Source organism: Cygnus atratus, chromosome 3 (assembly GCF_013377495.2).
Source record: "Cygnus atratus isolate AKBS03 ecotype Queensland, Australia chromosome 3, CAtr_DNAZoo_HiC_assembly, whole genome shotgun sequence".
Classification (NCBI taxonomy): Eukaryota; Metazoa; Chordata; class Aves; order Anseriformes; family Anatidae; genus Cygnus; species Cygnus atratus.
Genome location: NC_066364.1, coordinates 31,940,516 through 31,954,185, shown reverse-complemented (window position 1 = coordinate 31,954,185; position 13,670 = coordinate 31,940,516). Strand labels below are relative to the sequence as shown.

At 45.5% G+C, this 13,670-nt stretch overlaps 1 protein-coding gene across 1 annotated transcript in view; it reads right to left on the bottom strand.

Moving 5' to 3' along the window:
- The window catches only part of RIMS1 (regulating synaptic membrane exocytosis 1), a 316,580-nt gene extending 303,462 nt beyond the window's left edge, over positions 1-13,118 (bottom strand). The window contains exon 1 of the mRNA XM_050709776.1: positions 12,732-13,118. Within this exon, the coding sequence (XP_050565733.1) occupies positions 12,732-12,895 (164 nt within the window). The 5' untranslated portion in view covers positions 12,896-13,118. The remainder of the gene's footprint in view (positions 1-12,731) is intronic.
- Between the last annotated feature and the right edge of the window lie 552 nt (positions 13,119-13,670).

Below are 13,670 nucleotides of genomic sequence, written 5' to 3'. Positions count from 1 at the left end.
ACCACCACAGAAAGGCTCCCTCTACATCTCTGGTTCCTCCTGTTCCCCCACAAGCAGAGGCAATGCTGTCTGCAGTTGCCACGAGGCAGGGAAACCAGGCATCGCAGCACGTTGGTCCGATCCAGCTCCCTCCTCTCACCCCTCACTCCGCTGCAACCTGTGCTCTGTAGGTCAAAGAGAGCACAAGCACGGCTTCCTTGCTGCCATCAGTCCACCAGTCATCATAGACATACCCTCAGTCCCACAGTATTAAAAATAAAAGCCTTCGAACTGCTAGATTTAGACCAGCCAAGGTAATACAGGGGAAAAAAAGAAGCTTTCCCATACTCCTGTACTCTCAGCGGCCTCAGTTTTAACCTGGAAGAAACACTACTTTCCCTTTTCTTTCAGAGAAAACCCTTTCAGTTTTCTTGTTCATTCAGTTTTTGGCCTCTGACAAGTGAGTCAAAAGGGTGGCAGTTGCAGAAGTTACTTATTGATTCCTTGGTTTATTTATGAATGCCAGACATGCAAGGGCCTGTCTTCAAATTTAACACCTGGCATTTAACACTTAAGTAAATCGCCAGGAAGATTAGATCCTATCCACCTCTGCAACTTTCACGTAACAAGAGAGTTGCCCTCAGAGGAAGTTCATCACCTTTTTGACTACCATAAGAAGTTCTCAAATTTAGAGGCCCTCCACGAAACTCGTACGTGGAAGTTCCCTGTCTTCTCTACTTGTGCAGTCTCAGTTGACCTCCACTCTTCTACCAGCAGGCTGGAAGGCAAGCTCTGCTTTAACCTGAAATACGTGCAATAGCAAGCAGAGGGAAAAATAAAAAAGCACAATACGAGATTAACAGGGTTGTCTTCAAGGGTAATCCCACGTACAATATATTGCAGTAATCCACCCGAAGGTGACAGAAGCTATGTATTACACTGACAAGGTCTTGAATTGACAGAAATAAGGCAAACATTTAAATGCAGACAAAAAATATATCTGACCATCAGTTCCAGAAGTAGAGAGCTGGAACTATTGCCAAATTGCAAACCCTTTGAAAAATAAGAGGACGAAGCTCCTCAGTAATAGAGCTCTATAATTGTTGCTGTTCTCCTCAAGAGTTTTCCCTCATTTTCACTAATTCTAGTTTACCTCAAGGAAACCTCAGCTTATTTATTTTCAATCCCATATTGGATAAATACCAGAAAAGGAAGACTCACACCACTATGGCCGGATGAAAGGAGGAGCACTGTGTCACCTGGCATGTAACTAGAACTTCCCGGCTCCTTTTCCACATGGACCACTGAAATCTGCTCAGACAGGGACAAGATTAGAACTTGAAACACCACCACCAGAAGAGGGATGTTAGAGGCGACCAGACCTGTAAATTCACTGCTGATTCATTGAACTGGTCACTCCAGTCCAAAAAGTTCAGTGAAACGTATTTTACAGTGAGTTATACAATTGGTCGCGAGAGACTTTTTAAAGGGAGGGTATTTCGCTTTAAGATAATGCAGTCTTACCAAAAATTTACTAATTAAATTACACGAAGGTTTTCCTTATAAATGTGAGAGCTTTTAAATTTAAAGCTACAATCAATATCAAATCATCTAAAAACACAAAATAGAAGAATCGTAATATGTTAGTGAGGCTCTATATTCTTAGAATAGATTTCGCATTAAAAAATCAATTCTAATTTTGCTCTAAAATATAAGAAAAATGCACCCTGCATTTAATCTCAAAGGAATTTACACGCTTTTTACATATACGCCATCAGAATCAATTCATATAACTCCACAATCTCCACCTCTGAGGGGACGCAGTTCCTTTCTATGAGTACACTGAAAAACAACTTTTTGGAGAAAACAAAGAAAAATAAAATATACGATTAAGATTGAAGGAAATTAGGGGTAAACAAAATAAAAAGTAATTTAAAGAAACAGAAATACGCTTTGGTACAGCGATAGATTTTTTTTCTCCCAGAAACGTGGGTAGCTACGCCTTAGTTTCACTTTTCTGAATTTTACTTTTTACCTAAAGTTTGGAGAATAATGAAACAGTTACTGAATGCATTCGAGAAAAATGTGCTTCCTTCTACAAAACGAAAGACTTGCAGGGCAGTATCCCATCTAAAAGACTAAACACCACTTGAGTCTTACTCCAGCTAACAGATGTGCTTTCGGTGGCACTCGTTCCGAGGCAGACACTCGTGGAAGTTAATCAGGCTCAGCCCAGGCACAGGACCCCACCAATACAACTGTTTGCTGGCCCATGGCAGCAACTTGCTTAACTGCGTCACCTGTCACCGTAATAGGACCGCAGGCAGAATTGCTCCCCATTTTCAGCTCCCGATCAAATTTCACCAATGCACTCTGCATATATCAAGCAACACTAAGCAACATAATGTTGCAATTAAAGCCTATAAAACAGCTTGTACATATTTCCGTGCGGCCTGGTTCCATATTCTTAGGCACAAGCGCACATACACATATAAAGTCTCTTGTAATTCTCATCCATAAAACGCAAACCCATTACCCTGATACTTTGCAGGTGGCATCCAGGGCCAAAATCAATAGAGCTAAACTAGGATGATCTAGAGTTCTCATAAATTCTGTCCTTTCTTCCAACTGCCTAGCCTCCTGCACTCGGCACTTTATCAACCACCTGCCTGGCTGCTCGGCATCTACAGCTAAAAAACACATTGCTGTGTGGCAGAAGGTTTAACAATATAGCTTAGGGTTTTCATGCAAAGTCAGCATTTTTGCAATAAATAACAGTACCAAATGGTCTAATCACCTACATTAGCTAAAATAATCGCAGACTGTTCACATCCTTTCACAGCTCAAGCTTCCGCATTGTTTTCATCTATATCTGTGCGATTTCATTTAATCAGTACAAAATTTAGCTTCCTGATATCAAATGTCAAAATGACTCTAAATACAGCAAATATGCAAAAGTGCTATGGCTTTATTTTGAAAGTAACTTCACATGAAAAGCTAATTAAAAACCGAGAGAATAATGAATATAAATGAAAAATGACTCTGCTTTCTTAGTACATGCAAGTGCTAAAGAAATTGTATGAAAAAAACAGATTAGAAAGCTAAGCCAGCTATTCTGTCTGGCTTTCCTTAGGTCTTGATGCTTTTTCTAAGACCAGTGGAATCCATTAAAAAAAAAGTTATACTAACAAATCATTGCTAGAAAGACAACTAAACGTATCCAATCATCCAGCTCAAAAATGACCTTTTGTTACATAAACTGCTTCATTGTCATTTCTCTCAAAAGTCCTATTACTAAGCATTTGATCTGCAGAATACTTCCACATGATTAATACATCCTGATGCAAATAGCGCATAGTTAAATTTTCAGGTTGCTTGTATTGTATAGGACTGTAGTTTTGCTAAATGTCTGGAACAAGAACTAAGTACCAATATAAATATTGCAAAATCCTAACTCAAAATCACTATTTTGAAGCCTTCATAGTATATTCAATGACCTGAGAATGAATATGTATTTTACAAAAATGTACATAAAAGGCACTAGCTATGAAATTTGTCATGTTTGCTATCCTGGTAGACCAAACTAGGTTTGTAAGAAGATGTAGTATCTTTTATTAGACCTGCTAGAGTAAGAAGTAGACAGACTCATAGGTACAGAATTTCTTTGTTTCGTCAGTTCAGAGTATGCAGTATTGGTAACCAAGATAAACATTTTAGAAGACACTTCATGCTTAGATCATCCAAGTACGTGAAGACTTCCATCAGAAATTCTCAGAATAAAGAGAGAACTCTATTTCTTGGTATAATAGTAGACTTTCTCTGCAATATAATAGTACTAGCACCAAAATAGCGTGCTTGGGCTGTGTTGCATTCATAAGGAATGTCCTAATAAACTTCACCTAATGAAGATTTAAAAAATAGCTCTCAATTAAGAAGCTTAAAGTAAGTATCTGTATTTTGATACAAGGCATTTAAACCACCATTGTAACTACAAACCGGTCTTTATCTAAAGACCAAAATACAGAAGAAACTATTCTTTGGTTACACCACAGATCCTCAAGATTCAAAACAGTCACTTTGCTAGATCCACAAGGTCTTCATTAAAAAGTATAGCTCTATGTGCTAGGTTCATCCATTCAGTGATGCCAAGAGGGCTTAATATGGGAAAGACTTACCAAAAAAATTGGAATATTTCAAACACTATCCATTTTTATTACAGATATCTGAAAAAAAAAATCCCACAAACTCCAGTTTTCATCAGGATTAACAATGCTTACCATCTTACCATAAGCACAGTGCACAAAGTCCTGATGCTGAAAATAGTAAGACACCTTATGTGAATAAACTCAGAAACGAGTGCCAAAACAGATGTTCTAATTCAATCTAGAACTGACTGGATACAGCTATTTATTGTGCCATGTCTCTTCACGTCTCTGAAGTGGCGAGTGTATGAATGGTTTTTTGCGTGTCATTATTCTGAAAATTGCAAATAGCTTTTCTTGCCTCTATAATAGTGCCAGAAAGTATATTTGGAACATGGCTATCTTGTTTAAAACTCTCTCTGGACCTAAGTATCTGATATGCAATCAAACGTTGAGGATGATTACTTCAGTTGTAAGTACAAAGAATTATAATGCTATCCCATTGCCTTGTGCAAATTGTCTTACCTAAATAATTACGAAAGCAAACTGATAGCGGTATTCTTTTCTATTGTTTGTTGTGAAAACTAGAAATAACTCTGAATAATATTTACTGCCTAGAGTCCAAAACTAGGCACCACAAACATTGCATAATATTTTATCATATCTGTAAAGTTTGTAAAAGGGGATAAACAATTGTAACTCTTAACAAACACAGAGATCTGATAAGCTATCTACATTCTTACAGATCCAATATATGGATCTGACTGCGATAAATCACACCATCCTGGTTAGGTGATAAATCACGACAGAAACTGTAAATTGTATGCAAGTATTAAAAGAAATATATCTAAACCACCCTGAGTTTGTAATTGATTACGTAAGGTTTCCATGCAGGTTTTATCACCACTGGAAATTAGAATCAAGTTGTAGGTACTCAAGTTTTGTTTTCTTTTTTCTCCCAAAACCTAACTGCATGGCAGCACTGTAGTTCCCTGGATGATGAAGAGGCCAAATCTGACTGGAAATTAAAACTGGCAGACACAGGGGGAGACAACCAATGCAGCAAGCACCAGCGGGCAGAGTAAGGGAGAAGCTAACAGAGTAGAAATTCTAACTGGCTCTATCTGTTGGCAACCAAAAATAAAATTTTAATTTTATTTGTCAGCTTCAACTTCAAGCAGAGTTGAAGTTGAGTTGAAACCTGAATACAAGTACAGCAAACATTAAGCCAGTATTTCTTAAATAGCCTTTTCTTAAGGCATTAACTTCAAGTCTTAAAATGCTCAGTAACTGCCTGATGAAGACAACATGCTACATCTTTGTTACTTGTTTTCCTGTACCCAAAAATTCTTCACATGATTCCTCAGAAATAAAAGGGCATTGATAAGACCAAGAATCTCAAGTGTGTCTTAAGGTTGTTCTCCCCCTCAGAACATTGCTGTTGTACAGGGAAACAACCAGCAGAAGGGTTCCCTCCCCTCCTAGGTAAGGGGTATCTTCTACATAATTACTTCTCAGATCTGGATTTATAACAACCCTGTACTTGGAGAAGTTCCTGCCCAGCAGTCGTGTAATTTCATCCAGTCTTTGTCTTCATCCTTCCGCAGGGCACAGATAATGCCCATGATTTCACAGATTCATGGACTTCTAAGTCAGAAAGTATTAGTTACTTTACTTACGTTACTTCCTACATGACAAAGCCAGGCATGAAGCTTAGGAGGCTTCTCATGGAAAATCATGTGAAAAGACACACGCAAAGAAATAAAGTCCCATGAATTTCAATAAACCTGCTAAAATTGGGGTATATAAAAGTGCTCTGAATAAAAGTTTGCACTCCAGGCATTCCCAAATTTCAGCATGTAGAGATCTGAAGCCCATTCCTAGACCATAGCAGAGATGTTTATCGCTGGCAGTCATCCCCTATTACCTCCCCTTCTTTCGTGGCTTTTAAGGAAGGTCCTACAACTCTGCTCGTCTGCTGACAGTCTCCTCCTCCTCCTCCCTTGGTGGTGAGATGCTCCCCTCAGCAAACAGTCAACGATTGACTCCCAAGTACCTTACCACATAAACATGTTGTACATACATTTTCACTGCATGTAGTACCCAGTCCACCCTCCTGCTTTAAAAAATGTTCTCAGTCCTATGTAATTCCCTGAAAGCCACAAATACCCTCCCTGCAGTCCTGAGCTCACTGCAGTTCTGTCTCCTTTGATGATAAAAGGAAAGCAAGATTCATGGGACCATGGAAAAAGTACGAACAGAGGAGGCAGTTTTGGAATTGTTTATCTATTTTATCCTTTAATTCCTTACTGCCAAATGCACAAGCAGTTCCCAGAACTCTCGATTCTTCTTTTGTCTTCCCAGTGGGATTAAAGATAGACTTTAAAATCTTTATCCTAAAGATAGTATAAAGACAGACTTCCTCATGATGGCCCTATGACTCTTGCTTTTATTTGTGCAAAGTGGCCCAGTTTCAACAGAAGGGATGAAGAATGATCCTACTTCTCCTTTCCCCAGTGTTTATGGAAGGGGAATCAGCACCAACAAGTTTACAGCAGCCAGGCTAAGAATGTCTTGGAAACTTAGATTCTTGTTTGGCCTGTAAGTATAATATAAAATAAGGGTGGCAGCATCTGCCACTGTGCTCCAAGCAGTATTCAATGTTTTCTGCCAATGTTAGGTGTGGTCCAAGGGTGAGAAATGGAGACGGAAACAAACTGTCTCCAGGAAACTGGTTAAGAGCACAAGCCTCCCGGCCAATCTGTTAAGCTTCAGTTATGCAGTGTGGTGGTTTTACCCTGCTGGGCAGCTGAACGCCACCACAACCCCTCTCCCACTCCCCCTCCTCAGAGGAACAGGGAAGAAAATACAGTGGAAAGGGCTCATGGGTTGAGATAAGGACAGGGAGATCACTCAACAATTATCGTCACAGGCAAAACAGACTCAGCATAGGGAGATTTATATAATTTATTGCCTATCACTAGCAAACTAGAACAGTGAGAAATTAAAAGTAAGCCAAAACCACCTTCCCCCCATCCACCCTCTTCCACCTCCTCCCCCTGAGCAGTGCAGGGGAACAGGGAATGGGGGCTGCAGTCAGTCCCTAACACTTAGTCTCTGCTGCTCCTTCACGGTCACTCTCTGCCCCTGCTCCACGTGGGGTCCCTCCCACAGGATGCCGTCCTTCCCGAAGCGAGCCTGCAGGGGCTGCCCACAGGCAGCAGCTCTTCAAGAATTACTCTAACACAGGTCCCCCCACGGGCTGCAGATCCCCCAAGATCCCCTGATCATAAGCAGAGACTCCAACCAAAGGCAACTGACTTCAGGATTTGGCAGCCCTGAGAAGTGAATGACTCCAGTATCCCTACTGATTCTAGAAAGCTGAATTCTACTAAAATCAAGTTTGCACACCACACCAGATGGCCCAAATAGGCTGTTAGGATAACCTTCTCCCTAATTATTAACTGTTACGCCCATGACAGTTCTTGAAATAACCTTCTCAAGATCTAGGAAGCCTTTGAGTATCTGGTAGCTTCTCTACTAGAGCTACTCAACTAGAGTTACAACAGTACAAGGGAACTCCTACATGTCTGAGTTAAGTTTCCAATTATTGCCAATATCTTGAAGAACAATCTTTTTCCCATTCTTCTCAAATCCCATTATAGGAGTAGCAAGAGCTTTTGTCCCCACTTACAGTTGCTTTGGGAAATGACTGTCGTTGCAATTAGGAAGCTTCTTTCAAAGTTGGCTTGATGAAATTCATCTAAAGCAGAGTTATAGCCATTCCCCATTTGATAAGCTACTTTTCCACAGGGAGAGGAGAAAAGTACTCTGGCCATCCCAGCGTAAGACCCTTTTGGACTCCGAGAGTCCCCAACAGGACAGAACTGGAACTCAACTCTTCGTGTTGACATCTGCCATGCTTAGTGCACAGTACGCAACTAACCCTCTGAGATAAGGCACGCAAGCGTACATAAGCAAACTTCAGCTTAAGAACACCCACCTAAGTATATGTAGTTCTGTGATTTGCCTGTGACTGACATTTGCTGTGTATTAGTTGGGGTTGTTTCACTTGGAGGTACCTCATACCCACAAACAACACGGTTGTCTCAGGCTGTCTAGCATTTGAATGTACACTTGAAACTTTTAAACCATTTTTCCTCAAAGAGGCACGGTGTTTTGTTTTTCTTCTTAATTTTTTGCAAATAACAGTTTGTTTCTCACCTCCCTGAAAACTTTCCTTCTCATTCAGCCCCACAATTAGTTCGTCTTATCAGAGTCACCCATTGCTCAACATCTGCATCTCAGGCTAGACAAAGCAGCCACTCAACATGAACCTCTTCTTTCAGCTCCAGTGCTACCTACCACGTAAAACATGCCTCCAACATAAATTAGTCTGCAGAGGAGGCCATAGTTTATTCAAGTCCTACCACTGTCCTTCACAAACTGTTATACATACAGGAGCAGTGGAAGCCTGGGGCTGAAAGGTGAAGCTCCAGCTGAGAGTTGCTAGAGGCTACAATCATCAGAGACACACACAAAACCTGGCAAAACCAATGTGAAGCTGAAGGGAGGAGGACTTCCCTCCTTGTCCTCCGGCATTCAGTACTTCCAACTTTTCTCACTCTCCTAAGAAAGGCTACATTAACAGCCCTGGGTATCCAGATGCATGCAACATGAGAGCAAGGGAGTTTCTCTGCAAAGAGAGTGCTTTCTGTTGAGCTCATTATCGAGTTAGGCTCCTGGGCCCATAAACTTTTCACTCTCCTCTGTACAGGGAGCCAAAATACTACATTGTAACATAACAGCAGTTCTCTAGGACACAATTTCTTCAGATGGACAAGTGCGTTGGGCTCAGGCAACCACCTCCTCCTAACCACTAGGCTATTTCACCTAAGGCAGCCAGAAGCAGTAGCACTGCCTGCCACCTGCATGTTAGGAGTGGCCACTGCTGTGACATTGTTTTTGAGCTGAGTTCACGTTCGGCTCTTTCAGAGGACTTAGGCACATGACAACATAGTTTTTGACTCTCAAACAGGTTTAGGGATAGGACAAACAGCAAACATCTTGACAGCAGTTAAGGCACCCCTGTGCCTGCACATGCCCAGGACAAACAGGACATCCAGCTTCTCAGGTACAGCATTACAGAAAGATCTGTGGACCGCACTCAAGGTGCCTCCATTTCTTCTTAGTGCCAGGTCACCATCAAAGTGACCATGTGGATTTCATCCTCCAGTGCTATACACCAAGCTGGGACTGCACTCCATTGCATGACAGCATGAATATGCCCTCAGGAGCACCTAGTGACATGGTACAAAAACGCAGAACTTGCCTTCACATGTAAAGAAATTGAAGTTACAATTTCAAAGGCAATTGATTATTATCAGTAAAGTGTTCTTCATGCCAAGGTGCAGTGATTCATAAAAAAAGCAAAAGGGGGAACTTTCACAAAAGCCCCAACTCCTCAAACATGTTGCTCCATGGTATTCGCAGATCACAGGACTGAAGAATGTTACCACATTCCAGAGCAAGCCCAGAAATCATGGCATTGCCCATCGCCCTGCTAGCAGGTTGGCACGCTGCAGTACGTGCTGATGTCAGCAGGAACTGGCAGCAAGGTTTTACAAGAAGGCTTTTAGCTCAGTCAGAAACAGAGCTCAGGAAGAGAGGGACAGACCTGGAGGAGGAGAGGGACACGGCCTCTTTATTGACAACCCTAATCTCCTTCACTTCTGAAATCCATAGAATCTACTCAAAGAAACACCTCAATTTCCCTTGGACCCACAGGGTGATGACCATCATTTGAGGAATACAGTAGTCTGACCAGTAATTCTTCCTTACAGTTTCTGCTGTGAGGAAAGCTGGAAAGGAAAATTACAAACCTTGTTTAGAAACTTGTATTGCTATCAGGACATCCAGAACAGGCAAGAAATGCTGCACCCTTTTTAGCCCTCGTGATTCATGAGACAGCGTGAACCAGACCTCTGCTCAGCCCAGGACTGTATGCAGCCTAGTTTGCAACGCAGATCAGCTTCACTTCCAGGGGATGTTCCAGATCTGTATGTGGGTGTTACAGAAGGAAACATTTCTCTGCCAGGTGGTTTTACATGAAAACTGGTGGCTGCTTTCCTGAGACATTCAGAAAATTAGAACAACTTTTACTGAAGATAATAGGACAGGATAGCGATGATGTATGACTTTTATAATATAGCTGTGTCATCTGTACAGCGTCACTGTATATCTGTAACAAGCCTCTACGAAATTGTGGGAGTAAATTCTTGTCTCAAAACCCAGTCTACAGGGGTTACTCTCTAGAAAGAGTGTCCAACTCTTGTCCCAGAACAAAATTAAGTGCTCAGCATACAGAAAAGGTAAATGATCTCAAAATTTAGTGGTTCTCTGTAACGTTCAAATCAGAATCCATACGACAACTGTGTGCTGTGACCTAATTTTTGTAAGCCAACTATATCACTAAAGTGAGTATATAGGTTTACAAGTTTCCCAATGTGCTTTCTATTAATTTCTGGCTCTTTATTTAAAGAAAAAGAGATGTATTTAAAATCAGTTTCTCAGGCCTAGACAGTTATTGTCACAAATTAAAAGCAACTGTTGTAAGAAATAAGCTTTTAAGTATCACAAACCTTTGAAGATACTATCAAGTAACTTCAAGCTGAATTCATAGTGTAATTTTTTACCTCTTCTAACAATTATATTTAAAGTTTCCCAAATTCACCTAGTGAAACTGCTGAAGATTCTCATAATCGTAAAATCTCATGAAGATTCTCAAAATCGTAAAAAATCATGTATCAGTCCAGAATTTAGAAATGCCAATATGAAAGAAAAGCAGAACTAACAAAGAAAAAAAAAAAGGAAGAAAATTCATCCTCTACCCCATGTTAACAAGAATAGGGCTGAGAAATTACCATCTCTACCGACAAAAGTTCATTCTTGCACTGACTGCGAGATTTATAGTATTGCTCTACAGCATCATCACAGGACCGGTAATCTTCTTCACAGTATAAAAGCTAAATATTTATAGGGAGGTAGCTGTGCTGGAGGACAAGGAACAGAAGAAGGATAAATGTAGCTTAAAGCCTTGGAACTACTTGGCTATTTAATTTTCTTCTGATAAATAGAATCTAAAGAGGAATCCTTCACTCACGTTTCCCCACATTGACTGATACAATGCATCTGCACAAAACATCCTTCCTACCACCCCAGCTCAAAGACAAACCACACCCCAAGCGTAAGGAGCAGCTCTTCGTCTGGGACTGAGACCCGAACACCACAATCCCAGCCTTCAGACCCTCTCCTAGGCAAGAGGTAATGCTAGCAGCTGGGCCTCAGTATTCGCCGTACCAGCCCTGCAAAAATTCAGAGCCCGGCACTGATGAGAAAGGGCAGAGGCGGCGACATAATGAACAGCCGTCCCCGCTTCGTCACGCGCGGTGTGCGGGGCACAAGTTAGGAGCCTGCGGGGATTTGGCATTTCCATCGGCTCGAGGCAGCCACGGAGAAGAGCTGGAACCCACACCGTTTGAGCGGGTATTTCCGATGCTGCCAAAAGAAACACCCAGATTATGTCACACCTTCCGAGCATCCCTTCCAGAGGCGTACATGCAATTAGCGGGCGGTGAGGTAAGGCTACACCTCCCGTGGCAGGGAGGGCCTGGGTCACACAGGAGCTCTGCGCATATTCCAGTCACCCACCCTCCCGTTCCCCTCACGAAGCGAACAGGCCCGAGGGGAAGTCAGGAGGGGAGGAACCCTGCCTCTCCCCCCTCAGGCCACAGCTTCAATCCGTTTATTCCCCTCGCTCACGGCAGGAGATTTGGTACATGGATGGAGGAGGCTACAAGATGCGACCACACGCGTTGCTCGGCAGGGATGGGGCGGTGGGCACCCGAAGCCAAACATGGCACCCACCGACACCCAGCTCCCCTCCGTCCCGCCAGCACGCACCCTGCCCCTCGGCGACGGCTCATTACGTGTGGCCTCCGTGTGGCTAATTACGGCCGTTCCCTAATTACAGACTCCTCGCCGTCCCCCACAGCGAGCTGCCTCGCCGGGAGCGGGCGGGCGGCGGAGCGGGGCGCGGCGCTGCCCGGCGGAGCGGCCATTTGGGGCCACCCGGGGCGGCCATTTGGGGCCGGTGGGGCAGGCGCCTCACCCCCCCGCCTCAGGAGCCATCCGAGGCCGATCCAGGCGGGGGCAGCACGGCGGCTCCTCCGGTGAGCAGGGAAACCCCACCCAGCAGCCCCTCCTGGAAGAGGCGGGGTTGCGGGGACCCCAAAGGGATCCCACCTCGCCCCTCGCCCCCGTGTCGGGCTTTCCGCCCGCCCCCTGGGGGCGGGGAGGGCCGCCGTCCCGCTCCGTCCCGCGGCGCCGGGCTGCCCCCGCCGGGAGAGGACAGAGGGGCGAGGGGAGCTGATGGGGCGGGCGGCACCGGGGCTCCGCGGAGAGGGGTCCCCAGGGGGCAGTCCCCCGAGCAGGGCGAAGCCACCCCCCGGGCACCGGGTGGCCCCCGCGGTGGCGGCGCCCGCTGCCGCCCGGCGGCGATCGGCTGCATGAATGAGCGGCTGGGTGAATGAATGACTGGCGTCTGCTTACTTGAGCATGGCCTCTTCTTTCTCTTCCTCTTCTTTCTGCCGGTCCATCACGGCCATAATAATGTTCCTCTCCTCCTCCGTCAGGTGGCTGAGGTCGGGCAGCTCCTGCATCGGGGGGGGCACCGTGGGTGGGCGAGGGCCGCGGGGCCCCACCGAAGAAGACATTTTCCTCCTCGCCTCTCCCTTTACACCTTCTACCTTCGCCCGGCAAACCCAGCCAGCCTCTCCTCCGCCCCCTTCACAGTGTAGTCCTCCGAGCAGCAGCAGCGGCGGCAGCAGCCGGCAGCTCTCTGGCAGCAGCGGAGGAGGAGGCGGAGACCCAGCCTTTCATGGTTGCTCGCATCCCCCCCAGCCCGGCTCCCGCTGCTGCTCGCTCCCTCCCTTTTGTCTCCGCGGATCCGGGCAGCTCGGGGGCCGCCGCCCGCAGCCCAGCCCAGCCCTCCCGGCGGGGGCCGTGCGGGGCGGGGGGCGCCGCGGGGCGGAGGGTGCCCGGGGGCGGAGGGCGGGTGCTGCCGCCGAAACGCTCGGCGGCTGCGAGCCTGGCGCCGGGAGGAGGGAAGGGGGGGATTTGGGGCCGCTGAGGCGGAGCCCGTGACAGGGAACGGGGCCGACGGAGCCTCTCGGCCGCGCCTCCCGGCTCCCCGGGTGCCCCTCGAGGCAGCGCCCGCGGGGTGTGCGGGTGCCCGCCGGGGGCTGGGAGCACCCCTGGGAGCCGGGCGGCCCATGAACGCTGAGGGAGTCCCGCGGGTGGCCTGAGGGAGCTGTGGGCACGATGGTGGCCGTGCTGCCCCAGCCCCGGCTGTGGTCCTGTAACCCCCAGCCCGCACCTGGTCCCATAACCTTCCACCAGCCCCTCCTTGGGATCCTGCACTTCACGGAGCTTGATTCCGTTCAGTCACGCAGCTTGACTCGAGGGAATGGTGTCAAGCTGTGACAGGAG